The following is a 27,803-nucleotide window of genomic DNA, read 5'->3' as shown; positions in this document are numbered from 1 at the left end:
TTGCAACTTAAACATTATTTATCACTTGTATATAGACTCTTATTGCACTATTTCTATTCTATTTTATTTGTATTTACTTGCACTATTTGATCTGTTTTATTGTGTTGCACCGTTGGAGGAGCCTGGGACCTAAGATTTTCATCGACATAACTACACTGTAGCTATGTACGAATCACAATAAAAGCACTGAATCTTGTTAGTAGACAATTTCGAACTTAGCCATGGTTAGTACGAGTCAGCCGGTCAAAGCAGTTGAATAATATCTGTAGCTCTGGAGAAGCTTTTTCAAGTCTGTCAAATAACCCAAATGATGTAAAAGTGGTATTGGCCACTACAGAAAATCTGTTTTACAAAGTAAACATGTCGAGTTTGAAAAACAGGGAGAGATGATCTAACAAAAAGATAGAAGCTGTTTCATAATGATGATTTTAAAGCTTGATCCATATTACTTTTTTATTTATTTATCTGTCACTTGGTATTCCTTGCACACTAAAACACTTTGTGTTATGCTGTTTTGAATAGAATAGGGGTTTATCTGTAGCACATAGTAGATTTAGGTCATAGAAGAAAAACAGTTTTAGCTGGACTCTCCCTTCAGACTCAGGTTTACTAACGGGAAAGAAGAACGAGAAGCTTTTTGAATGCAATGCAATCAGTATTCCCACAAAAAAGTTCAAAGGTATGGACGTGCTCTTAATGTAATGTTATGAGCAAAGTGCTGGGAGGATTTGAAGCTGTTTTTTTCTAACCCTGAGATGAGCTAATACCCTAGTGACACTTTAAATAATTATTTGGTGTCCTCCCTGGCCAACTAGGAACATCTTCTAACAGAAAAACTAATGTGCTACACTAACACCGACAAGGCAAACTGCAGTTACTTCAAGAAGTGAAAATAAGCAGGATATATTTCACCAGATTTATCCGCAGTCTTAATGTAAACATCAGCAATATGAAGACGCTACTCAGACTTGGTTGTGCGTTGTTCATTTTCGGCAGCCTTGAAATTATGAGTCAGATATAACCGGAAGTCACGATCTTATTCTCCTCTTAAATAACATCTATTGACTTCAATTGCTGATGAAACAATTGGAGCAAAGTGTTCAAGAAAGATAATGTAATTACCTTTTACAGAATACCAGATCTAAACTAACTGCAGACTATGTTTTAAAGAATCTCCCTAAGAGTTTATGTTTTCCAGTAAAAGCTACAAGAAGGGTGTTTACCAGAATAGATTCAGAGCAGGGTCGTACAGTATTTAAATGTGTGTTACTTTGGTTCCTCATTGGCTGCTTGTGATTATAAAACATTTACCATTTGAAAATGACTGAGCTGTCACTAGTTAGACAGTGTGGATTATCTGCAAGTTACCAAGACAGCTGGTTTATTTACAGGTAGAGGGAGAGAAAAAAGTAACTCAAATGAAAAATAATGAGAGAACAATACATAATGCAATAATTGAAGAAGGGAAGATGATCGTATTTTGATGTTTAAGGTGATTAAAATGTCCCTTTGTTCTGTGATGGTTAGGGATGTTGGTAAGAAAGCCAAAATGTCTGATCTTAGACATCAGAAGTTGGACACTGAAAGGGGATGAGTGTGTTTGTCAGGAGTTGCAATGGTTTTGGTGGCGCTTATGCAGGAGGAGATGAAGGGATGTTGGATGGAAATCCAACAGAAATTGGACAAGACGTAAACTGTCAAAGACAATGCCTCAAGCTTCTCTGCCCAAAAGGGAACAATAAAAGAGAGGAGGGAGGAGAGGACCGGGGGGGGGGGGAGACTCGAAAAAACAAAGAGAGACAAAAATGAACGAAAACGACAGAGCCGATCTCACCATCAAACAAACACTCGAGCTGGACTTCCTTTTCTGACAGACAGCAATGGAAAGGAGGAAAAGAATAAGGGTTCATAGGGAAACAAGGAAACTAATCAAAATAGTAAAAGAGTGAAGCTGCTAGGGCTGTGCAATTAATCGTATTTTAATCGCAATTACGATTTTGGCCTGCCACAATTACGAAAACAACATAATCGAAAAAAACAATTATTTATAGGTTGTGTCACTGCAACATATTTGATCTAATTAATTTTGGTCTCATTTATTTGTATTTATCATATTTATATATGTTTAGTAGCTTGTGGAAGTGCGCTCCAAAATATTTGTTGATATTGTTTATTGGTATTTATTATTTTGATATTATTTATTTAAATGTATCATTTATTTTATTTATTTTTGTATTGGTTTTTCAGTTGAATTATACGTTCAGGGTAATCAACAGTTAAAAAGATACTGTTCAAATTATTATTTGTGTTTGTTTTAAAGTTCAATAAATGGATGTTTTCAAAGTCAATGAATAATCGTATTTAATAATCGTGATATCAATTATTGACCCAAATAATCGTGATTATGATTTTTGCCATAATCGCACAGCCCTAGAAGCTGCCAGATTTATCCCACAACGAGAGAAAAGCAAAACAGCGGCACAAGCTTACACAGGAACAGAGATGAGACGGGGACACTAAGAGAAAGAATCAGCTGCAAAAACAATTTAAGGAGTGCATTTTGAAAGGACAACTAAAGGGTTTAAATCATTGTTTGTGCAGTTTATTTGTATATTGTTTCAGGGTTTTAGTTATTGTTTAAATTCCTGTATGTAATGGGAATCTTATTTGTTGATCATGGCGCTTCACTGCATGCATTGACGCTGACTGTCGATCAAAACAAAGTGAGACAAGACGCTCACTCAGATCGCTGTGACTCAGAGAAAAGACCTGGAAGTAAAAATCAAAACATTTCACACGTGTCTCTTGTCTTTGTTATGTCCCTTACTTTTGCTTTAATCTCACTTAGGAAGCACCAGAGCACCGAGGTTATCCAACAGTTGGTTTCATTAGTTCATAATATAGAAAATACATGCTATTAGAGAGAGGTTAGGATGACAGACCAAAAGGGAGACAGCAGAAGAGAGGAAGAGAAAGACAGAAGTAGAAAATCAAACAAAACCCTCATGGGTCAGAGGACTCACCTTCACACCGTCCGTCTTTTTGTTTAGTAAGGATTTGCACGCTGAAAAAGAGAGACACGATTGTAAGAATTGGGAAAATATTAAAGTTAACTTGGAGAAGGTTTCATTATTTAAAGTAAGATAACTCATATTTTCTTTGACACCCTGGCTATCAGACCTCACTTTATTTCAGGTAAAATCCTACTCCATATTGTCAACATTTCTCAGAGCAGATAAGGGCTCCCACCTAAGGGTTTTCCACAGAAATATGAATTGAATTAATTAAATGATTAATTAAAGTAGTTCAAGTCCATGCGAAGCTTTTAACAACCAGATGTTTGCATTTCCTTGCTGAAATAGGCGAGTATCACCAAGGTATTTTGACTCCAGTGTGATACAGCTAATACCTTCAACGAAACCAAAGATGTGTCAAAAGTTGCAGGTGGACAAATAGGACACACAAAAAGTGGTATATCTCATTCTTGACAGCACAATGTAATGTAATCTAAATAGTTCATGTGAAATTAAACTTTATATTGGGCTACAAGTGATCACACAACATAACACTATGTGCTTCTGCTTCTAAACCTGTCCACACAGTTATAACCAGACACAAGTGAATCAAACGTCACGCATGCACACACACAGATTAAAAACAAACACACTTGTATGTAAATGTATTAACACTCATATTTGGGTAAGTCATGTACCAATGATCCTCCCTTACCTTCCATTTATAAAGTAGGAAGGAGGGCGATGAAAAGGCAAGAAAACAGTAACGTGTTTAATATCCGCATCTCAACGTCTAAAAGAAATACACAACTGAAAACGGAAGATGACAACTGCAGGCACACACACCTGTCAGGCTATTACTGTGTGTTAAATGCATTTTAACAGAGGTGGTGGGTTCGTGCAATGACGGTGGCTTTTAAACATGCAGCATCCACTTTAAAGCCTTTTTTTTTTTTTTTAAAGGTGTCAAGGTGTGCATTCCCAACGGGTATCAGAGTGAGCAGAAATATGAATCTTTGCAAAATAAAAATAAAAACTTCTTCACTTTTACTCTGCATGTAACTCAGTAAATCAAGACATTTAACCATTGTGACAAAACAAGGCCATTATTAACACCTTAGCGTAGCACCCGCTCCCCTTAAACACTGCTCCTGCAAACACTTTGTGTGAAGCATACTGATGCCTTTACGTCTTTCTCTCTGTTCACACAAACACAACTTGGCAGGCAGGAGAGAGGGGACAAAGAAAAATCAATAACTGTGCATAGTGATTAAACAGCTTCCCATGCAGGTTAGCATATAGCTCTGTGTTGTAGCTCATACACATGCTTGGCTCGCTGTTAGTGCCAGAGCCGTGCGGAGGTGAGGTTGCAGCGAGCACAGGCAGGCATCGACTGGGCATCAGTCCAGTACTGTGGACACAAACTAAATTAAAGGAGGTAAACTTGAAGTGTTACTGAGGTTAAAGCCTGGTGTACCTTTTCATATTTTACATCAGTAGAGGTTAAAATGCATATAGGATAAGATTTGCATCCAAGTTGTGTTAGTGTAGAGATGTGTAAACAGAGCTTTGCTGAGTGGCAGCTGCGTTCGTTGGATGGATGTCAGAGGGTCATGCTGGGTGTCAGTTAAATGGCCGTTGTGATGGACACAGGAAATGAAATAGCCCGTCCTGAAGAGAAGCTCTGTTCATTAGAGCATCGAAACACGCAGCAGTACTGAGAGGTCAAGAGCTGAGCTTCGTTTCCCTTTACATGTTTGTTTGTGTTTGTGTTAGATGCCCCAGTGCAATGACCACCATTCAAAAGTGGTTGATCAGTGTGCAGGCAGCAGGCAGCAGGTGGAGGGGTTCAAGCAGCCCAGGCCACATGCCAACAGCCTGAGCACAGAGTTGGCAGCGCCCGACTCCAACGCCCCCTCAAGCAGACGTACCTTCCTGTGCCATTGCGGCCGTGCTGGTAGTAGCGGCAGGGCTGGTATGCTGCCGTCCCACTATTGGACAGAGAGGGATTCAATGTGGAGGCATAGGTAGGACGCGAGCCTCACTAAAGCTTGAGAGCCTTTTCAATTTCTCAGATTCTTAAACTTATAGAGTGTTAGAGAAGAATGAGAACAAATGGATGTTTACGGAAAGTGTTTGGGTCAAGCGCGCATACTGAAGACAAGATTGTGTAACTTCTTTCAATTAGGATGAAGTCAGGCAGCAGAAGGGAAATGTTCTCAGCATCAAAACACCTGCCCCCTGAAATGATTTAATCTTATTTCCGTGGACATCAATTTGATGAACTTGCCTGCAGTGTTGTTTAAAGTAATTTAGAGGTCTGGCTCGTCTGCCTCTCTTCAGTCTAGATCAATCTTGACCTGAGAATAATTGGTTGTAATCCACAGGAGCTGCTTTACTGACATGAAAGCAAATCAACACGGGTCCAAATAGCGTTAATGCATTAGCCCACTAGGCCACCGTCTAGCCACAAAGTGGATGTTCAATCAAAAGCGAGCTGTGTTTAGGTGAGCAAACTGCTGACGAGAAGGAAATCCAAGCCAAACCCCTGAAGTGCCAAATCAAGACTGCAGACAGAGCTGACAAGCAGATAATAATGTGCGGTCAGAAGAAGAACAACAACAGCCATTTGTATCATTAGGCCTCTATTAGATGTCAGATAAGGACAAAGTGGTTGCCTATAAAGTGTATTAAACTTTAAATATAGGTATTATTTTTCAATATAATGACATGACAAAGTAGTTTTCCGATACGAAACCTCAGTTTCTCTTCATCCAGGTGTTTTTTTTGCATGGCTTCATTGAAATTATTATTATATTATCAACAGGTCTGAAGTCTTTGGGCCGTATCAGTTTGTTGTCTGTTGATGTGTGATTAATTTCACTGGCAAAGCTCACCTGAAAAGTTCCTGGACACCAGCATTGTTGTGAGGATCGCTCCCTGGAGAGACACAAAAATAAACATTAGAAGGATTTGTTTAATGTTGATGTGTGTGAAAGATTGTGTCCGTACACACATCCTTTACTCAAGTAGAAGTACAGATACTTGTGTTTAAAAATACTCTGGTAAAAGTACTGACTAAACTTCTTTACTCAAGTAAAAGTAAAGAAGTATGGGCTTTGAAATGTACTTAAGTAAAAAGTACCCATAACTAGCAGCTGTTTTAAAGAGTACCTGACCTCCCTTTATATTAATAGAACAATAATGTCATTGTTAGCTAATGAATGTTTCCATGCTGAACAATGGCAACATGACAACGTTTTCATTGGTCCCTCTTCTTTAGAGAAGACCAGGAAATGATGGATACACGGATCGTGTTCAAATCAATAGGCACGCAATGACTCTAAATAATAATGATCACGCCACCAAACACACATTCAAACTAAAGGAACCAGCCTGTTTGGAAAAAGTAAGAAGTAGAAAATACAGGTATTTGTGTTAAAAATGTAAGAAGTCAAAGTAAAAAGGCGTCGTGGAGTAAAGTACTGATACCAGATAAATGTACTTAAGTACAGAAAGGAAGTATTTGTACTCCACTACTTCCCACCTCTGCTCCTCACTCACTTTCAGTTTCCTCCTGGCGTTGAACTTGCGCAGACACTCCACAGTCTCTTGACGGTGAATCATGGAGGCCACGGTGGAGCGTTGCTGTTTGGAGAGGAGAGGAAACAACAGTATAGATAAACATAACGTCATTAAATATAAATGAATCCAGAGAATTCAGTGTGTTTTATTTTTCATGAAACTACAATTCTGCTAGCGTACATAATGTAAAACTCATTGAGGTATTCGATGTGTTTTTGTTTTGAAAAGAGAGTCAAATATTAAATACTTTATATATTTTTGCAATGTCAATCTGGGAGTATGTGTAAGTGTGTGTGAGGTGATCCAAACCATTTGTGGTATATTTTACACTGGAAAAGATGTATTGTGAAGGCGAGCAGTGTGACTTACGCAGACCCAGGGGTGATTGATGGCCTGGTCGGCGGTGATCCTCTTGGCGGGGTTAATGGTCAACATCTGATTGATCAGGTTCTTGGCCTCTGGGGTCACTGTGTCCCACTCTGGAGAGGGAAACTGAAGAGGAAAGACAGAAGAGCAGAGTTAAGAATCTGCATCACAGCTATCAGGCTTTCGATGAGCATTTTATTCTGAAACAACTGGCTTGTTCTGCTCATTTTCAGGTTCATATTAATAATAATAATAATACATTACATTTATAAAACGCTTTTCCTGGTGCTCAAAGCGCTTACAAGCAAGTAAATATTAGTATTTTGAGCCTCTACTGTGAAATGTTCACATGATTTAATGCTCCAAAAACAGCTTTATATTTCTCATACCGTATACATGTACAAATAAATAACATTTAAAAAACATGTTTGAGTCACAGAAGTGAAGAAATTGTTCTTGAGTTAGTGCCAATATTTATTTTATTATAGAGAGTGAACAATTGGATTGAACTTGCGATGCAAAACACACTGTCACTTTAGTAACATGAAGAATTATTTAAGAATTGTTACAGGAAGTAAGATTAAGATTAATATTAAGATTTAACTTTATTGTCATTGCACAGAGTACAAGTACTAAGACAACGAAATGTAGTTTACATCTACAGGAAGTAGAGCCTCAAGAGACCTGTCTGTGCAGATGTGCTTAAAACACAGTCAACACCAAATAGCAGATAGGGAGTTTTATTTTTTGTTCAATACATTTGAACTTCTTAAAACCTAAACTTGCAAATTAACTTTTGTGCTCGGCGACAATTTAATTGTTTTATCGTGCATCGTGTGACGGCAGCTTTAGTTTTCAAAGTCAGAGTATTTGTATCTCCTTCAGTCACCTACAGCAGCCACCCTAATCCCTCTATTTAAGAAGTGCCCGTAAACATGTTCACTTCTCAAATTCAAAGCAAGTTGTCAAAAGACATTTGCTTCAAACATTAAAAGAGTCAGTTGTCAATTACTGACAGAAAGAAAGAACAATGAGATTGAAGGCATCTGCATGACAGTGATGATGCTGGATATTATTACAAGTGCTTGTCACAGTCACTTCATATCAATGCCCATATTATGCACATTCATTAGATGTGGTTGCTTCCAATTATGGAACTTAATACGGGTAATACATTCCTATCTCCCAGAGGACTAGGACAAGATCTGATGAATAAGCCTATCGCTCTCTCATGGTGTAGGACCTTTTTCTACAGCTAGATGAAAATCATGCAATAACAAGCAGCAAGCAATTAAAAACTAAAATTACATTTCTAAATGACTTGCATGACAGAATTCGGAGAGTGTAATTTGACGAGACTTGAACTGAAGGTGTCCTGTAGGGCTCATCCCAAGGCTTCGTCGTGTTTGTTTTCCCATTCACATGAATTATGATTATGTATTGTAAGTCAAGTTTTATGAAAACAGATGGAGCTCTCTTAACAGACTCTCATCTTCATGGATTCAAAAAGAAGAAACACACTTAGTCAGCCAACAAAGGATGAGCCTGAGAATATGAGCTCTGTACAAGAAAGGCATGTATTAATATAAATAAAAGATACAATTAATAACTTGAAGTATCAAATAGTAGACTTAACCTCAGTGTTGTCAGTGCGCTTCTCCATGTTTGTGATTGGTCAAATGTTGCTAACCCCGCCCCTTTTATGTGAACGTGCACATAACTAGATAGGGCAAAACTGGCTTGAGTTAACGAGTTGATAACCAGCGTCGTAGGACCGCTTAGCGAGACCACGTTTGTTTTGGATTAGGTAAACCGGGTAACTCAAACATATCCAGGTTATGTTGAACCGGCTTCGTCGTACAGGCCTCTGCTTTGAACTTCAGCGCACAAACAACACGCGTGCAGCTTACAAAAACAGATACAGAGGAAGGAAACTATAAGAACAGGAGAGGAGTACTCACATCATACGCTCCGGCCTTGATTTGTTGGTACAGTTTGTGTTGATCCTCGTCCCAGAAGGGAGGATATCCCACCAACAAGATGTACAGGATCACACCTTACAACAAAAACACATATTTATTAACATATTGCAAATAAATCCTAAACAAAAATGGAGTAAGATATGAATGCAGCAGCATACAAACAGACAGAAAGTAGCACTGACCACAGGCCCAGATGTCCACTGGCTTGCCGTACGGGTCCTTTCTCAACACCTCTGGGGACAAATACCCCGGAGTTCCTGCAAAACCTGAGAGAGAAACAAGTATACTCGTGTGAAATCAGTCAAAGAAAAACATTTAGGACAGCACGATTTAAGCAAGACTATGGGTAAGCTCTTCTGATCTCTGTATCACCCGTTTGAATAGCCTAAATGAGCATATTGACATTATTTCAACATTTATCCTCCTTTAACGGTTTTACCCTTATTAAACTAGCAAGTCATATCCTCTATCTTTTTGAATGGTAAATATATATTCACATCAATAACCAAATTATAAACACAAAATTGTTGTTTTACATGAAAATAAAGTGTTTATTTACTTTGGGACAAATTACTATTCATTACTTTTTTTTCTTAAATTATTTGCTATTCTGTTCGCTCTTAAAGGTGGGGTAGGTAATTTTGGAGAAACCAGCTCGAGTGTGCTAGAATTTGAAAATACACAGCTGGAAAAAATCTCCCACTTCCTTACAGAGCCCCTCCTCCAACACACACGAACGCGCACATGACCAATGAGGGCACGAGATAAGTTTGTGCACAGATGGAAGGCTGACAGGCAGGTAGGCCATCCAGTTATTTTAGCCGGGCCGGCTCAAATGATTGGTCGTGCTTTTTACAGTACTACGGCTTCCACAGATGACATTTTTTATGGATTTTTTGTCAAAGCACTTCAGATATTCATTGCTATCGGGATGTTAAGAGCATTCCATGGAATATAACAAAAAGTGTATCTCGAGCCGGTTTCTCAAACTTACCTACCCTACCTTTAATTGCTTTATTTCACTGATACGGTAACAAAAACACAGCATATTATTATCAAAATGTACTGAAACATATACTCTATTTTGCCACTAGTTTTGTTCTTTCTTAAGCAGTTATTTTGATATCCTTCCTGAAGCAAACTGTAGCGATGGAAGTGGAAACTACTGTATGGAATATGTAAAAACAATAAGGTGAAATATTTAAGTTGTTAATAGAAAGTTTTATCTTACCAAACCATGCCTGTTGCTCCGCCTGAACCTCGATGGCAAGACCGAAGTCTGCCAGCTTCACCGCCGCTCCCTTCATCTTACTGGCCAGGAGCAGGTTCTCTGGCTGAAACACACAGAGAGAAAACGATTTTTAGGAAGAAATATTTTCACTCAGGCTGTTTGTAAGTGACTGTGTAAAATTCCTTTTGTAGCACAATTATAGGCTAAGAGGAAAACAATGAGGGGCAAAAGAAAGAATCATGTAGGAGCTGCAGGAGCTAGATGACGTCTACAGCAGTAATGAGGCATGATTTGGTCAAGCAGGCCAGAGGCTTTCCCCTGAAGGAAAGACCTTTTCCCTCAGCTGTCACCGTATTTAACGCCATCTTTTCTACACTGTCATTCTGATCACACAATCATGCAACAGTCAGGACTTGGAAAAGAAAAAGCGCGTATTAACTGTGATTTAGTTGAACAGGTTCTCTCATTTGTGCCTCGTTAAATCATAATGCCTGTCACTTAATGAAAAGATGAGAGGGAGAGAAATCGAGGAAACGCGCCAGGTTAAGAGTCATTTGGTGCGAGGTCAGGGACAGATTATGGATGCACAGCTTGTTAAAATGCACTTATTTTAAGTTTTTTTCACAATATCTATTATAGCTGATACTATAGAGATGTATTGTCCCTTAGCCTATCACACACAATGTGTTGTAAGGCTAGCCAATATGTGCAATGGTTACATAGTGTTATCATTTAGGGAAGTAAAGAAAGGAGTCCAATGGAGGCGTTTCAAGCGGCTAGACAGCTGCCTTCTGCTTCGTGATTGTCGATTTTGTGTTTTTCTATTTTTTCTTTTGGAGTTCCACTGCTATCATTTTCAGCTGGAGATTGTCTGGCTTACACTAAGATTGTATCTCAGCCAGGTGGAAATGCAATTTAAACAGTGACACCCCGGTCTTGAGAAAAGATATCTGCTGAAAGGTCACTTAATCCTGCCTCACCTCCTCTCAAGCTGCCTCAAAAAGCAACAGCCGAAGAAGGCTTCTTCAGCAAGGGAAAAATGGGGGAAAAGATCCCAGAGAGCTACTTAGTGTTGGGAGACTTTTGAGGAACGACAAGCCAGACGAGGTCACATGACCAACTGTGGCTGCTGAGCTAGTGCTTGCAAGTTTTACCACTGATAATAGTTAGCCATAGGAAAGTATGCAAAGCCAAAAGTACAGTACTTGTGGTAAATACACTGTACTATTTTCTGCTCAAATGAAACAAATGCTTAGTTAGAAATGAAAGGAAATTACTTTTTTAACTAATGGAACTTAAAACAAAAAATGCCCTCACTAAATTATGAATGATAGGTCCAAGTGTATTTCAGAGTGTAGTTTTCTTCTGTTACGCTCCACCAACAAAAACAAAACCTGAATGCAATATGGCAAAAGCAAAAGCAATATTCTGCACCCTACTCCCTGACGGCCTGCAACCTTTAAGGGTCTCTCGAGAGTATTGTGAATTGCTTTCGGAGACTTCAGAAATTGTTTGTGTACCAGCTCTTCCTACCATCTTTGATTATTTACTTATGTTTACGAGTCAGGCAGAATGAAGATTGAATCTCTCCAGGTGTCCAGTTTAACAAACCAGGTGTTAATGGAGTCAATAAGGGCCCTATCCTCTAAATGACTAGTCCCAACTGGCAGGCCTGAGGTCTGTTTTGAGGGTTAAAGTCCTTGCAGTGGTTTGTCATCCTCATCATATCAAATGCTGACAGATGTCCGACATCGTCTCTGAGCTCGTTGTCTGTTTCTTCTCATCTCTCAGTCTCTCTCTATATCTAGTTATCCATCGATCCATCCCTCCCTCCCTCCTCCCCCTCTATCAGAGCTGAAACAATGGAAAAGGGAGAGAAAAGGGGAAGGACTGCACAGGGACAGAGCTGGAGTCAAAGCAGCAGAGGGAAGAAAGAGAGGGAGACAGATAGAGACAGATAGATGTGAGGTGGCATAATGAGTCCCTACGCTGGCGCTGCAGCAGCAGCCGGGTGACCTCACCCTACAGTTACCATGGCAACTCAGCCTGCCACCAGCCAACAGCACTCAACTCTTTCTCTCGAATTCCTGTGTTCCCTTCAGCGAGGCAGAGATACGATGCACGCATGTGTGAGGTCACACCTCCCCGTGGCACAATTAGCTGCCGTTATTAGAAATATTTTGGCTACGATACAGATGTCACTTTTAGCGGATTCATCTCCAGGAAATTCTTGGAAAAACATCAGATGGTGCTTTTTTAGCTGCAAGATGATGGGATGGTTTGTTCAACAGCAAATAATATAACCCCTAAAAGTTGTCTTTTTTACTACATTGATGGGAGTGGAGATTAAATAACGTATACAGTTGAAAACATGTTAGCAAAGAGTTGCCTCTGTTAACATCCAGCAGATACAGAGAACCATTAGTGCTAATTTAGAGGTGTTTCTGATCACCTTAGAACATCTCATTCCAATATGAACTCTCCTTTCAGCTCTGGTTTGCCAAATGCTTCATGTTCATCAGCTTTTTGATAACTGTCTGTTTTTTTGTGCTGGGCGGAGTACAATGGGTTCATAGGAAGCCTTTTTGCTAAAAGACAGATACATGCTGCTGCTAGAAGACAGGTTGAAGAGAGAAGCGAGACACAAACGTATTTACAACAAATCTAAAATGAAGTATGTTTTTGCAGGTTTGCAGGAATAGAGAACCGCAGTGACGCGTCCTAAAACCCGGAAGTAAACTTCTTCCGGTTCCTTCGACAAAAACGCAATGCAATTTCTCCATAGGATTTTGGAAAATAGCTCGAAATAAGGTCTGTGGTTGACACACATTTAAGAGACGGATCACGTTTTGTTTAGTCGGATAATCTCCACATGTCTACCCTACTTTTATCATTTTCGAATCATAAATCTAATCGATAGATTTATGATCGATATCATACATGTGGAGATTATCCGACTAAACAAAACGTGATCCGTCTCTTAAATGTGCGTCAACCACAGACCTTATTTCGAGCTATTTTCCAAAATCCTATGGAGAAATTGCATTGCGTTTTTGTCGAAGGAACCGGAAGAAGTTTACTTCCGGGTTTTAGGACGCGTCACTGCGGTTTTCTATCGTCATGGCATTCTACTCCATCTTAGTGTGCATAATGTTTGGACAAAAACATTTGCAAATGCATGCAATGAAATACAATAAATGTAATATATTATGTTTACACTGAGTAAAATATTCATAAACATTACTTTTTGTTTTTAGGCAGCTCCATCCAGAAAGATGTAGCATTGATGCAGTTTGAATACATATCAAGAGAGTTGTAAGTTAACAAGTAATGTGCTGGTAATTTATTTCTGTCCTCTGTCCGTATATCATCTATCATCATTATTGTCTTTTAAAAGTCTTCCCTCTCCCAATTTATTTGATTCAGAGGTCCATATGGAGGCGAACAAAATCAATGACAAGCAAAGCAGGTCCATGTACGCCGCTCAAACACAAAACAGATCGCCTCTTTTCCGATTATGTTTGTCTACTTACCCTAGAGTAATGGTGTCATGTTGCTCTATCACATAAAAGTAATAGACCAGATTGTAAAGTAAACTATTAAAGTTATGGCTCTGAACTGGCAATAAAATGAATGTGCTGCAATCATCCAGGTGTTCAAATCCTATCGAGGCGTATTATTCAAATGAAATCACACAGCTGAGGAGGTCAGAGTTGAACAGGAGCTGCGAGGGAAATCGCCACTGGTCCTCGTCTCATCTACGACCCGCTATTAATAGCAGCTGATCTGCTCTCGTCACTCCTCAGCAGTGCAGGAGGGGGAAAGTGAGCAGAAGAAAAAGGGAGAACAGGGGGGGGAAAGGGAGGAGGTGCAGACGTAGAGGATCATGGGAATACGTTAAGCAGGTGAAGAGAGGGACGAATGACGCTCCTGTTAATTTGTTCTTGACGTCACAGCATGATGTCTGCAGCATTGCGTGCGTTTAAGACCTGCTGTGAATTTCCACAAATGCCTCTCGTCTTTTGTGCAACAATAGATAGTGCTCACCACTGGTATGTGATAACTCACCTTGAGGTCCCTGTGCACAATGTCATGCTGGTGGATGTGGCTGACGCTCTCCAGGATCTGATTAATGCAGTGGCTGCAGGAGACAGAGAAGGACGGGAAACAGAGAAGAGACACATCTGTCAGTCCACAGCAGCTACATGACAATGGAGAGCTGACAAATATGAGGATATTCAAACATTTTAAATCGATTCAATGCCGTAGTCATAGGTTTTTGTGAAAATGTTTTGGGGTAATACATGTAGGTAGAGCAATTGAGAGACTTTCTGAAATCCAAAATGCGAAACACATGTAATCCTATACGCTTTTTATGAACTGGGAAGAGGAAGACATGCAAGGAAAGACGAAATAGAGAGAAGACAGACCAATAAAGATAATCAACAATTGTGGGGGCTGTTTCTGACCATTTCTGTAACTTTCTAAAAAAGACAAAACGATAAATCACACTCTCATCCCACTCTTATTGGCTGGGTGTGTAGAGGTGAGAAAACACAATTTCATAATTCACTCTCTAGCACTCTTACTTATTTCCGTCTTCAAGGAGAGGCCTTTGAGACATTTCTTCCAAATCTAAAAAGACATCCTATCTCCCCCCTCTCTTTGACGATGATTTATGAAATGTCACGACCATTCCTTCGTAGGCACTAGTTCTGTACCAGCGTTACTTCACTCAAATTGTGTGTGGTTGAATGTGAACGAATCCCTGCAACACTGTGTTTTGCATTTAGTTGCACAGGAGAATAAGTGGTGTACAGTATGTGGGAGATGTTTGGTGCATTTGATTGAGAATGGATGTGTGTGAAGTGGAGCAGCGTGTGTTGTTGAGGCAGTGTGGGGGGGGGGGGGGTATCTTATGTAAGGTTGTCCAAAGCTCAGCAATTTTGCTGGTCTGAAGCACGGTACAATTTAGCCTTATTCCTTTAAAGTGAATTGAGTTTGACACCACTAAAGGTGAAGTGAGGGTCAGGAGGGTAAACACAGACAGATTTAAAGAGAGCGGTGTTCTCTCTGCCAAACAGAATCTAAATAAAAGCTACTGACGTGTCAAAAAATAATAAATGTGGATTGCACACATTGGTTCTTCTCATTGTTTCTCAGACTGTGTTGCTGCTGTCCTTACTCCCTTAAGGATAGAAATACTTTTACCTTATGTAATTGTATTTTGGTGCTTAAGTCAATACTGAACACATAACCGACCAAAATCTGCTAGAGACTTTGCCTGCTTTAACTCCAGGCAAGTAATGTGCTGCAGTGCAAAAACCAAACTGCAACGTCTGACTACAGGCCCAAAATAATGTTTCAACTTTGTCATTATTTATTAATAGAATAAAATGTAAAAGCCTCGAGTCACACGGTGGAAAATAAACAACCTTTAGGGAACTGACAGAAACCAAAAGCATGTCTCCTGCAAGTACTTTCACGCAGATTCAAATGGCAGAAGAATTTTATCCTTTCATAAACGTAACTCTGCTACTGTGGCAGCCACAGAGTTTTCTTCAGCAGCCACTTAAGGCTTAATTTGCAAGAAACAAATAACATGCACTGTATCCAACATGTTCACACGTTAGCATGATGAGATACTGTACCTGGCATCTGACTCGCTGTAATACTCTCTGGCAACAATGTCCTCAAACAGCTCTCCTCCAGTGACCCTGCATACAGACAAAAAATACATTTGATGTCTCTCTTTCGCCCACATAAAGAGACAAATTAAGAGAATACTGTCTTTCTTCTTGTTTTGTCTTTGTAAGTGATGACACGTTCTCATATGTCCGTTATGTTCAGTGTTCATGGGAAACATGTTCTCTCTCTGCTGCTCTAAGAGGCTACTTGACTGGTTGCTGATAACACAAGCCTCCACATGACTTGCATGCTTGTTTATGTGTACCTCAGATACAATACTGATGGACTGCTACACCAACATAAACTAGAGTTGAACTCAAACATTTTAGCAATAGCATTAGCTTTTTAAACTTGATTAATTATTGCTGTATTCTACCCTCATCTCTGCACACAATATTATACTTATACTGTGTGTGTGTGTGTGTGTGTGTGTGTGTTAATGTGATTTACTTACAGGTCAAAGACAAGGTAATGGAAGCCTTCCTCTGAGATGCTGTCGTGGAGTCGTACTAGTGAGGACGAAAACAAACAGAGCGAGAGAGACGTCAGCTTGAAATCAATTTAAGACAACCTTGACATTGTAAATTGTCAAACAGTTTAATAACAACATTGTGGATCCAGCTTTATTTCAAATGTTTAGTTTAGTCATGTATGCAAGTCTGTAAAGGGTGCAGAGTTATTATGCTTTATCTTTTTTAATTGAGTTCCACCATTTCAGCTGCTATTACATTTGATGGGGTTAAGAATTTACTTTTTGTTTACGTAAATCAACATATCTACTTGTATTGTGCTGCAAAAACGGACTGTGTCATTTGTTTAAAAGTAGCATTTAGCCTTCGTTTGTTTTTTTACAAGCTCTTAATGGTTATTTCTCTTTAGTTTAGCAGACAATAATTGCATCATTGATCATCACCCAAAGTGGATACAGAAGAATAAACACACTCAACACAAGTCTGCACATTGTTATTATTGTACATCCATTCACAATCACAACAAACACACACAAGGTCAAGTGATACACTAGTGAGGCGTGTGGCGCAGGTTCAAACCCCACTGCAGTCAGCATGTCGTTATGTCCCTGGGCAAGACACTTCACCCCAAATTGCTCCTGTGGGGATTGTCCACAGTATTGAGTATGTAAGTCGCTTTGGATAAAAGCGTCTAACAAGTGACATGTAATGTAATACACAGTCCTCTTAGGTTACATGGCTTCCAGGAGCACAGCTTTTATCCCTGTTTATCTGAAAGTATCCACTCCAGGGCTGGACAGCATGTTTCTGAAGAGTGCCACCTGGCCTGTTGGCAACCATGAATCAGCCCTTGGATCATAAAGTTGACTGAGTGTTTGCCATATTGTAATCATTTATAATTAATGTGATACCAGTCATTTTCTTTTAGGTTTTCTCTCTGTTGAAGGAGCACAAAGGCAGGCAGGAAACATCACAAACCCTCTCTTCAACAGTGTGTACACAGAGGGGTGAAAGCCTCCTTTTTCTTCACACAGGATGAGTTTTTGCCGACAAAGACACATTTAACCAACAGATTTCTTTCCCAGCATGAGACAGTTTTTAAATGCTATACTGTTCACAGATATGTTAAAAACCTGCCTGTGCCAAGGTGGGTGAAGGTGTTTAAAATTAGACCTGAAAACGTTGGATATTACTCTCTTCTTGCTTCAGAGGGCTTACATTTAGAGAATAGAAAACTTGACAGGCTCTCCCCTTGAGAATAGGATAAGAAAAGAGCAGCTGAGGTTGGAAAAGAAAGGGAAGAATAGGACGATGACGAGGCAGGAATCAGGTGGGATGAAGAAGAAAGCGAGAGTGAAACCATACCTATTATGCTTTTAAGATAGTCTAGGTTGCACTGGGCACATGACTCTATGATAAGATACTTGGCGGCTCTGCCACAAAGACGCCTTGCCATTTCCTTCCTTCCTCAAGAGGCCACTGCCTATTGTCTGGGTTTTACATACATACACACACACACACACACACACACACACACACTTCAGGGGTAAAAGATGTCATGTAAACTGAAGTGTTTTTGCATTTGGTGAATCCAATTAAAAAGTATGAAACTTAAGCCTAACACAGATGTACAACGTTCAATGACATTAACATCCTAAAGTGTGTCTTTGGCTACAGGGACATTTTTGGCAAATTAAACTATCAGAATTGGTTGATAGCACGACCCGTTTGCAATATAATATGGATGTATAGACACAAATCACTGGATAACGTTATTACTGAAGAAAATATGATTATTAAGCCAGTTCTGGAGTTATAAATAATGTCTCTTATGATTTCTTAGCAAATTAATGCACTTTTTCACAATGGAAATATCCTTCAGAAAGTTCAGATTGCACTTGATGAGTAATGAGTAGAAGGAATGAGCAAATGGTGGCAATAAGGCTTTAATGGTTTGAAAAGTACCTTAATAGCCAGTTTAGCCACCATAAACTGTGTGTCACAGCTGGAGATCCCTGACTTAATATAACCGCTACTTAACATTGTTTTATCAGCTTTATGAGAGTCCACCACCATGAGATTATTGTGGTAATGATAATGACTTATTAAGAGACCACAGTCGTAAAATAAGGTCAAATACAATGATTGTTCCTGTGCTTTATGTCTGCCATTTGGGTTTAAAGCAGCACATAACCAACAAGATCCTAAATTAGAGAAATACAATCCATGTTTTTCAGTTATCACTTCAAATCCTATACACATATTTGGTTTTATCGTGGTCAGAGGTAAATCAAACATATTTTTTCAAGTTGTTCTGAACGAACAAAGCCCTTCTTCTCATTGGGAAATGACTTACCTATGTTTGGATGTTTCAGCAGACGACAAATCCGTGCCTCCCGGTCCAGTTTCTGGTGATCTGAGGACAGAAAAGATACAGAGGAAACATTAAGGACAAGATTTCAGTAACAAAAAGAGAAGCAAGATATTCTGTTTTTGTCCAGCATTTTAGCTACAGTTAACAAAACACTAGCGAAAACTCACTGAGGAGGTACTGTATACACAATAACACAAAGCCAACACAAAAATAGGCAATATAAAAGTGCTGCATTACATAACTAAATCTGACTGCAGTTAATGTGGTTCAATAGCACTTTTGCAACTTCTGGAAACAGTGTATTCTACACAACTTGTAACAGATATGGTGCTAATAAATAATAAATACTACAAAGTTTTCGGAAATCCTTGCACAAGCAACTATGAATTTATTAAATATTTTCTTTTAAACTGTCCCACTGTATGATGCATAACACACACTCTATCCTTTTCTCTTAGACCATATCCACGATAGTTTTCATTTAAACCTGACATTTTAAGACCAACATCAAATAGACTTGAGCTAAAGGAGCGACAGAACGTCAAAAAGGTTCGACACACAGCAAGTAGCACAAGCTTAGAAGCCAAAACTGTGGACGAACATTTATATACCACACACACACACACACTCTAGCACAAGCTTTTTGCACTTAGTGGAATTAGTCTTGTGGGTCCGGCCTTAATATAATCAGTGTCCAGTTAATGATTCTAATGGCGAGGGGAGGATTTGTGTGTGTGTGTGTGTATATATATATATATATATATATATATATATATATATATATATATATATATATGTGTGTGTGTGTGTGTGTGTGTGTGTGTGTGTGTGTGTGTGTGTGTGTGTGTGTGTGTGTGTGTGTGTGTGTGTGTGTGTGTGTGTGTGTGTGTGTGTGTGTGTGTGTGTGTGTGTGTGTGTGTGTGTGTGTGTGTGTGCAGATACAGTAGATATCTGCAGTGGATGGCAGGTTGCAGGATGTAAGAGGTGTGGTTCGTACTGGACACACTCCCACCCACCAGCAGCCGGTCTCAGGGGACAGATGGGACGCTTACGTGGGTGCACTGTTTTTGTTTTTGTTTGTTTTCGTGCGTGACCTAGCGGGAAAGACACTGGACATCCATAATCGCTCATGACAGATTACATCAATTCGTACGTGACTAGAAATAATCTTCAACATGGCAATAGTAATTTCTGACAATCTGTCACTTTCTAGAGCAAACGATGAATAGTTTCACAGAACATTCAATAATGAGGCAATGAGACCTTTTGGGAAAGGGAAAAAGAAGAGAAAGTGGTTGTCTTGTTGAAACTCGTTATGGGAAAATATTTTGACTGGCAAAGTTCAACCCTGGTGAGTCACCAAACTGCAGTTTGTTGATTCATTGAGGGAGTTAGCAAAATAAAGTTGAAAGAAATCCAATGACAGTTGAGGTGATATACACATGTGTTGCTGTTCTGGAGGCAGAGCCATCAATCACTTGGAGGTACACAGTAAGCAGGTCCAAACCAGAAATCCTTCACAAAGACACACATGGAACTAACTTGGACTAATGAAATCAAAGAAACCAGCTAATACGTTGGAGGTAACCCGAAGGTTAGAGAAGGCTTCAGTTTGTTCTAATCCCCGGACTGCTGCAACAACAGGAACTGGCAGGAAAAGTGAAGAGGAAATACTTCCTTCCTTAACAGCAAATGCAGTTTTTTGCACGAACACTGACTATAGTGATGCGGCTGACCTTATCCAGAGTGAGGGATCTTTTGCTACTATTTATCTAGTATGCTCACCTTAAAAGCAAGCATATTACATGTCATTTGTTAGATGCTTTTATCCAAAGCGACTTACATACATTCAGTACTGTGGACAATCCCCACAGGAGCAATTTGGGGGTGAAGTGTCTTGCCCAGGGACACAACGCTAACCCCTGATTCGAAGTCCAGCACACTAACCACTAAGCCACAGCCTCACGCATATATTACAAGCATATAAACAATATGTGCGTCCTTATTTGACAAACCAATCTCGATCTGCTGGTTCACAACTGCTGTGTTCAGGGCTGTTTTTAGAAGACTCAGGCATAGACAGATTTCAATTAGCTTCAAAATAGTTAGCGGCATAAAGGTTTGTGCATTGACTTCCTATCGAATCCTTCACCGCCAACAAGTTCCTGCAGGAAAACACAGGGAGGCTTACGACTGCTATCCTCAGTGTGACCCACAGGAACCTCTGACCCCCAAACCTCTGACCCTCAGCTGGAAGCCAATCAGCTGCAGCTTTATCCTGCATGTCTCTGTAAACATAGGTCTATCCTGTTCAGTTCAATATTCTACTTTTGCTTAGACATTACACACACACACGCTTTAATCAGCTTGTTCACAGGATGAGAAATCAAAGCATCCTGCAGACATTCTTCAACCTTCTTCTCAGAGCCATAATGGGCTATTTTGCCTGCATGTATTCTTAGAAGTTAGATCATCCTGCAAAAATAGGCCTATTTTTCAAAGCTGGCCCGAGATGATGGCTTTATTATGCTTGACATGGCAGACAGTTTTAGAGAAACTCGAAACTGAATGAGGAGTTTCAATAGAAAGATGAGAGAGTAAGTACAGGCTTCAAAAGAACAATTCGTATAGAAAAGAATAAAAACAAGAGAAAATGACTGCAGCTTAACAGGAGCTGATCGGTGTCAAACACAGAAGTCAACACCGTTAAAAATAGCAGTGTTTTATCGTTCTAAAATATAATGTTCTTCTCTATACAGATCAGCAGAAAGGGTAAGTTTATTAGCAAGCCCAGACATCACATATTATTAAGCCTTTAAGGCCCTCAAAGTACAGGAAATAACATGGAATGAAGGCTGAGCTTCAACAAACCAAAATAAATCGACCAAAGATGCAGTGAGTTAATAATCTGAAACTATTTTTATTATTATTATATTTTTTAAGTCAGAAACTAGGTACTCGTACTGTAACAAGTAACTAGTTTTATCAAACTTTATAATGCAACATCTTGCACCGTCCCCCAATTTGTTGATAACCAGGCCAAATGACTTAAACATCTCTCTTTTTAATGCAATACAATAGCACGTTCAAACCAGTTTGAACAAAAACTGAACATCCACTTTATGAAAGTAGGACTGTTGCATTATATGACTTATATTACTTTGAGCTATGTGTACCTAATACACTGTTACATTTCCCATTGTTAAGAGCTTAATAACGTTATTAAGTGGCTACAGGGAGGGAGTCTTACAATCTACATTTCAAACCAAAACAACAATGTTTTGGACGCTAACTGGAGAACTTTTTAAAAGCATTTTTAAAGTTAATTCTTTTTGAAAATAGGCAGATTTGAACCTTTTAGATCATCATTGTGGTTTCTACAATGCTAATTATAAAAGGAAGAAATGGAGTGGAAGTTTTTTGATATTTTAGATAGTGATTCAAATAACAGCCTGCCTTTACAATCCCCACCTACAAGCATGCATCCCTTTTACAGCTTCCCAAAGAAAAGAAAAGTGCAACACAGCACTTATATTAGCCCAATTGGATTGAGTGATGAGCGAAGGCCCGACACATCATGTTAATTTATCCATTCAGCCTTCCCCTTTTTACGACCTCATTTAGAAACTCTGATCAGATGGATGGATCGAGGGATAAATGGCTTCTTTCAGCCCACATCCAGAGTTTGAAAAATGATCCACCCCCCCACACCCAAGTACATCAATTAACTTCTGCCTGCAGGGAAAGAAACAACAATTCTTTACAATAAATGCCAACTAACTGAGCACACAGTAAACATTGGATAAACACAAAAACAGCCAGAATACGGACATTGTTATTTGGTGAGAAGTGGTTATTTTGTGTAAAAACACATGGCTTCTTCTTCTTCTACTACTTCTAGTTGCACTAGACTTGCACCTAACTTCCAGTAAACCAAATAAGCCTGAATCAGTGCCAATGAAAGAAACACTATTGAGTTTTATCAGTAGTAGCAAAACATTATTTACAGTATGCATGCCACAGGTTATAACTGCCACCACCAGTCTCTTTAAATATCCAACATGTCAAGTCCCTTCTCCTCAGAGACTGTCAGAGAAGGAGCGGCGTCAACAAAAGGCCGCGGTCGGTATGTACCGTTCTCCATCTGCTGATAGGAGCCGACATGGCAACCTGCAGCGTAAGCAGAGCCGGTTATTAGCATGATGAACCGCTGACACAACCAGCACACACAGAGCAGCTTCTCCATTTTGAAAAGACCTCATCATGAAGCCACTCATGCATGGCTGCTTTTGTTGAGTTGCATGCACCTTACACCTGTTACGATACAGATTATTATTGAATCATATTATATAATAAAGGGCAATTAAAGTATATGCAATCAGTTTACAGGTTCCATTACCCTTATACAGGTGTGGCTTTTTCCCTTTTAAAATGATACTTACACTTTAGCCACCGTATTGCATTAGAGTGCATCCGTGCTTTACAGTTGCTGAAGTGTTTGTTTGGGGGGGGTGTGTGTGTGTGTGTGTGTGTGTGTGTGTGTGTGTGTGTGTGTTGTCTTTTTCTTTCGAGCAAAGCCATTAGGTAACCTAGTAGTGATTCCCTTTTATGCCTTTAGTGACTTTCCAGACAAGTCAATGAGAACAGCGCTGAGAGCACGACTAAAAGCATGGCTCTCAGCTCCGTTTCCTACCTGCACACACGCAAAACAACACAACCAAGGACACACAAACAACTTTTTGACAGCCCTATTCCATGAGTTTTTCTCAGAAACAAACACAGTGGATGAAACCAGGAGTGTCTCTGACCAAAGTAAAAAAAGAAAAATGGCCAAAATGAAAGAAAATGAACACAGAGCTGCAAAGATATGAGGGTGAGTGATTAGCAAAATGACATTTTCCAAGACCCGGACAAAGTCAAAAACTGAAAAATACTCAGTTTACACTCGTTTAAGACAAAAGAAAGCAGCAAATTCGCTCATTTTAGAAGCTGGTTTGGCATTTGATAATAAGACATGTAATTCAATGTTCTGTTGATAGAAAACAGAGTTCAATACACTTACTGTATCTGCTCGTGTCAACAGAAACGTTGTCAACAACTATTTAGAATGTCAATTAAGTAACTTATCAAGGCTCCAATATTGGTTTTCTATTTATTTTATATAGCTGTGATATAAATCTTTGGCTGGAAACATTAAGACATTCAAAACATTATTATTATCATTAATTGAGCACAAGTATCTTACATTGACCCTGTGTCATAATTCTGGCATTTTATACACAAATCAATTGACTGATTAATACCAACAAAAAAAAAGGTACATAATCTTAGTTGCCTCTTTAATCAGGCTCAATGTTTGGGTAACCATAGGAAATATACTGTACACGCTAATCCAGAAAAAAGGAGGATGGCTGGATGAACATTTTATAGAAACAAGTTGTGTGTGAGCGCCTCACAAACGCTGCTGCAGGAGAACTTCAGGGATGTAGAGCCTGTTAAACACTAGAGAGAAGTATCCTGCTATGCGAGGGTATCACAGGACAAATGGATGACAAACTGATATGAGATAAATGAATGACAGCCTGACAGAAACATTAAAAAAAAACGGCAGACAGAGACTGCGGGTCAGCGTGGCCCAGAGAGCAGACAAAACTAAAAATAGATCCAATCCTCCTCCGGCTTACAGCCCTGAATCACAGTGACCCGCCCCGCTCCACCGAGCAGAGACACAGAGAGTGAGACTGAGAGGCAGAGGAACAGAGACAGATGGAGGCGTACATAGAAAGAGAAAGTTGAGGCATTTTCTGACACTGATCATTTCCACCTCCTGTCAGACATTGCTCCATCAACAAGTGAGTGGAGTGAGACGCTGCATCACTGAGAGGTCAGTCTGGGGTCAGCGGGTCTGCGCTGAGGATCAGGTCGCCGATCAGAGACAAACGCATAATGATGAAATCACCAGAAGGACTGTAGAGATGATGAGGAATGATTAACCATGCATTACTTCACATTCATTATTAAGCTCTGCTCCGACTCATATCATTTAGGATTATTAATGTATTGCATTTTCATAAAGAAATATTCTAAATACTCTATTTTTAGCATTAATATCATTATTAATAGACAATTGTATAAATTGTAATATACACATTTTACATATTTATTGCGGTCATGTATTGTAGTACTACAGTAAGTGCACATTTGAAGTTCTCTATGTTTATATAAATATATTTTTATTTATGAGAATAACATTTATTTTATTCATTGATTTTTATTCTATGGACCAGCTGTTCCAAAATCCAATTTCCCGCAGGTATAAACAAACATATTTACAATCTTAAGTCTGTAAATCTGGTGGTAATAATGTCAAAGTTCTAATTAGCTGGTATTTCTATTTTTTACTTTTATTCAACTATTAAAAGCTGTTTAGACTAACACCAAATTGTCAAGAACTGTAAACGCGATATGAAAAAATACAGGAATTGAAGAAAATACAATTTTTTTTGTCCGCAAACCATCCTTTCTTGAACTTTAATGCTATACAATTGGTATTTTTTTAACAATATTTAACCGGATGAAGGATTTTAGTCACGGACGTCTGGATCTTAAGTTATCAGAGCCACAAGCTGAGCTAGCTCGGTTATCCTGCTGTGATCTGATCAAGAATGATTGTGATTGGTGGTTTGCTGTGCATGCAGAGCCTGCATGTCTCTCACTCAAGTACCCCTGACATGAGAGCCGCGCAAGTTTTCCTTTTGTAGCAAGCAGCAAAATAATTGTAACATGACGTGTTTGAGTTTATTTGCCTACTTACATTAATATCGCACGTCCTAAAAAAAAGAAGAAAATAAAGTGTTTTTTTTAAATTATTTTAAAATTATTTTTCGCACGTCCTGCGATGTCAATATCGTGCATGCGCATAACACGATTATCGTCACGACACGATATATCGTGCAGCCCTACCCCAGAGTCAGATCTAGTGACGCCCACAACTCAGCAAAGAGGTGGAAAAGACATAAAAAACTGAAAGAAACTCAAATAAGTGTCCGCAGCCATGCTAACGGCTCTATGAGGCCGTACTGAGGCACAGAGGTGCTTTCAAATGAAATGTAATTCTATTACATTCTAAGTCTCTTAAATGTGTATCAAGAGTCTAAAGAAATCTTTATATCTAGTTTTCAAATTATTAAGACATTACAGTATAGTTTTTTTTAACTCTATGTAAAGTGTTACCAAACGGTCTCCAGGCAGTTTGGGTGTGGCTGGCAGGGAGTGCTAAATCAAGCCATTAAATGAAGGTTAATTTGACCCCAGCTGACCTGCTGAGACAACATCAGGCTTGCTGCAAGTTTCTGAACAGAGTATGTTTTTTCCTGTCAGGCATACAGCATTTGTAGATATGGTTTTCTAAAGTAAATGCCCTTTCAATGAGTGATGTGTTTCTAGGGGAGTATTTGCATGTGTATGAACAACACACCAGCTAACATGGGTTATAGGTCACTGCTGTTTTGGGATAATCAAGACATATGCTGGGGTACACAAGACAGGGCTGGGAGGGACTAACCAATCCGTAAGTCCCTGGAGTTTTTGAGCAAAAAAAGGGACAATAAGTGTTGGACAAATGGAGATGTTGATGTTTTGGTAGCACTGGAATAAAAGAGAATCACCAGGGCAATCCATACAGTTCAAGAAATTGTGTCCAGGACAAAATAGTTGGATCAAGAGAGCAAACGCTCCCCGATGAAAGTGAAGAAATATAAAGAGTTTTTTGTGTTTTTCTTGTATTTTATGGAATCCCTTGTGATCCTTATTAATCATTCAATCTAAATAGAAAAACCCCCTGCATTATTTTTGTCCTCCAAACTAAAACACTGTCCTTTTAAATAATGGATGTGAAAAGCGGAAGTCTGTCTTCATGTAAAAGACGGACAGTCATTTCACTTGTGGAAGTGAAAAAAGTCCCCAAAAGTATTAACACATCTACAAATAAACAGCAGCCACCTTTTGGTTTCTTACTTTGCTACAAGTCCTGTTTTCTCCTCTGTGGCAATAGGCTAAAACATCATGAGATTAACGGTAAATTAACTTCATCACAACCACGCTGCCAGCTCGCCGTGCCACATGTCATTAGGTACATTTAAAGATTATCAGTATTAGAGCTGTGTGAGCGGTCAGCCTGTTGCTCCCTTATATCAGAACAATGCTCAGTTCATTAGGTCGAGAAAGGGACAAAGTTCATGAGTTAAAGGTAGGGTAGGTCATTTTGGAGAAACCAGCTCGAGTGCGCTAGAATTTGAAAATACACAGCCGGAAGAAATCTGCTACTTCCTTACAGAGCCCCTCCTCCAACACACACGAACGCGCACATGACCAATGAGGGCACGAGATAAGTTTGTGCACAGATGGAAGGCTGACAGGCAGGTAGGCCATCCAGTTATTTTAGCCGGGCCGGCTAAAATGATTGGTCGTGCTTTTTACAGTACTACGGCTTCCACAGATGACATTTTTTTATGGATTTTTTGTCAAAGCACTTAAGATATTCATTGCTATCGGGATGTTAAGAGCATTCCATGGAATATAACAAAAAGTGTATCTCGAGCCGGTTTCTCAAACTTACCTACCCCACCTTTAAGTTTCTTTTTTTTACTAATATAGAAAGCTATTTTAGTACTAGCATGCTTTGCGTCAATCATCCTCTGTATTACTGTAGACAGAAGCATGCCATGGTGTTGAACTGTATTTTAAAAAACATAACTTCATGTCTCGTTAAAAAAATGAATGAATTCACTTTTTGAAGCAGAGGTCAAGATATCTTTGCCTTCTATAATAGTCATTACTTTTATGCCAAAAATACTTTATCCAGAGCTGATTTAAAGGCTTGATGACTCATCTTGGAGGGCATTTATTTATTTATTATGTTTGGCCTAATGGGCAGTTCTTCACATTTGTACTTTGTAGATTCTTATTTACTTGCAAAGGCCTATATTTTCCTCAAATGCAGAGCAACAACTTATTACATTACATTACATTGCATTTAGCTGACGCTTTTATCCAAAGCGACTCACAATAAGTGCATCCAACCAAGAAGATACA

At 39.2% G+C, this 27,803-nt stretch overlaps 1 protein-coding gene across 15 annotated transcripts in view; it reads right to left on the bottom strand.

The window, feature by feature from the left end:
• The window catches only part of camk2g2 (calcium/calmodulin-dependent protein kinase (CaM kinase) II gamma 2), a 55,446-nt gene that overhangs the window by 12,752 nt on the left and 14,891 nt on the right, over positions 1–27,803 (bottom strand). For 9 of the 15 annotated variants that reach the window (XM_034152612.1, XM_034152597.1, XM_034152603.1 and 6 more), the window contains exons 3-14: positions 18,693–18,752; positions 16,321–16,375; positions 15,830–15,895; positions 14,247–14,319; positions 10,179–10,281; positions 9,130–9,213; positions 8,927–9,021; positions 6,969–7,091; positions 6,579–6,662; positions 5,912–5,954; positions 4,946–5,005; positions 3,024–3,064 (exon numbers count right to left, since the gene is read on the bottom strand). In XM_034152612.1, the coding sequence (XP_034008503.1) occupies positions 3,024–3,064; positions 4,946–5,005; positions 5,912–5,954; positions 6,579–6,662; positions 6,969–7,091; positions 8,927–9,021; positions 9,130–9,213; positions 10,179–10,281; positions 14,247–14,319; positions 15,830–15,895; positions 16,321–16,375; positions 18,693–18,752 (887 nt within the window). The remainder of the gene's footprint in view (positions 1–3,023; positions 3,065–4,945; positions 5,006–5,911; positions 5,955–6,578; positions 6,663–6,968; positions 7,092–8,926; positions 9,022–9,129; positions 9,214–10,178; positions 10,282–14,246; positions 14,320–15,829; positions 15,896–16,320; positions 16,376–18,692; positions 18,753–27,803) is intronic. The other 6 variants (XM_034152599.1, XM_034152600.1, XM_034152607.1 and 3 more) reach the window with 1 other exon arrangement.

The sequence above is a fragment of the Trematomus bernacchii genome, unplaced genomic scaffold (assembly GCF_902827165.1).
Source record: "Trematomus bernacchii unplaced genomic scaffold, fTreBer1.1, whole genome shotgun sequence".
NCBI classification, from domain to species: domain Eukaryota; kingdom Metazoa; phylum Chordata; class Actinopteri; order Perciformes; family Nototheniidae; genus Trematomus; species Trematomus bernacchii.
Note: the sequence above shows the minus strand (reverse complement) of the source record. Positions and strands in the feature narration are given on the sequence as shown.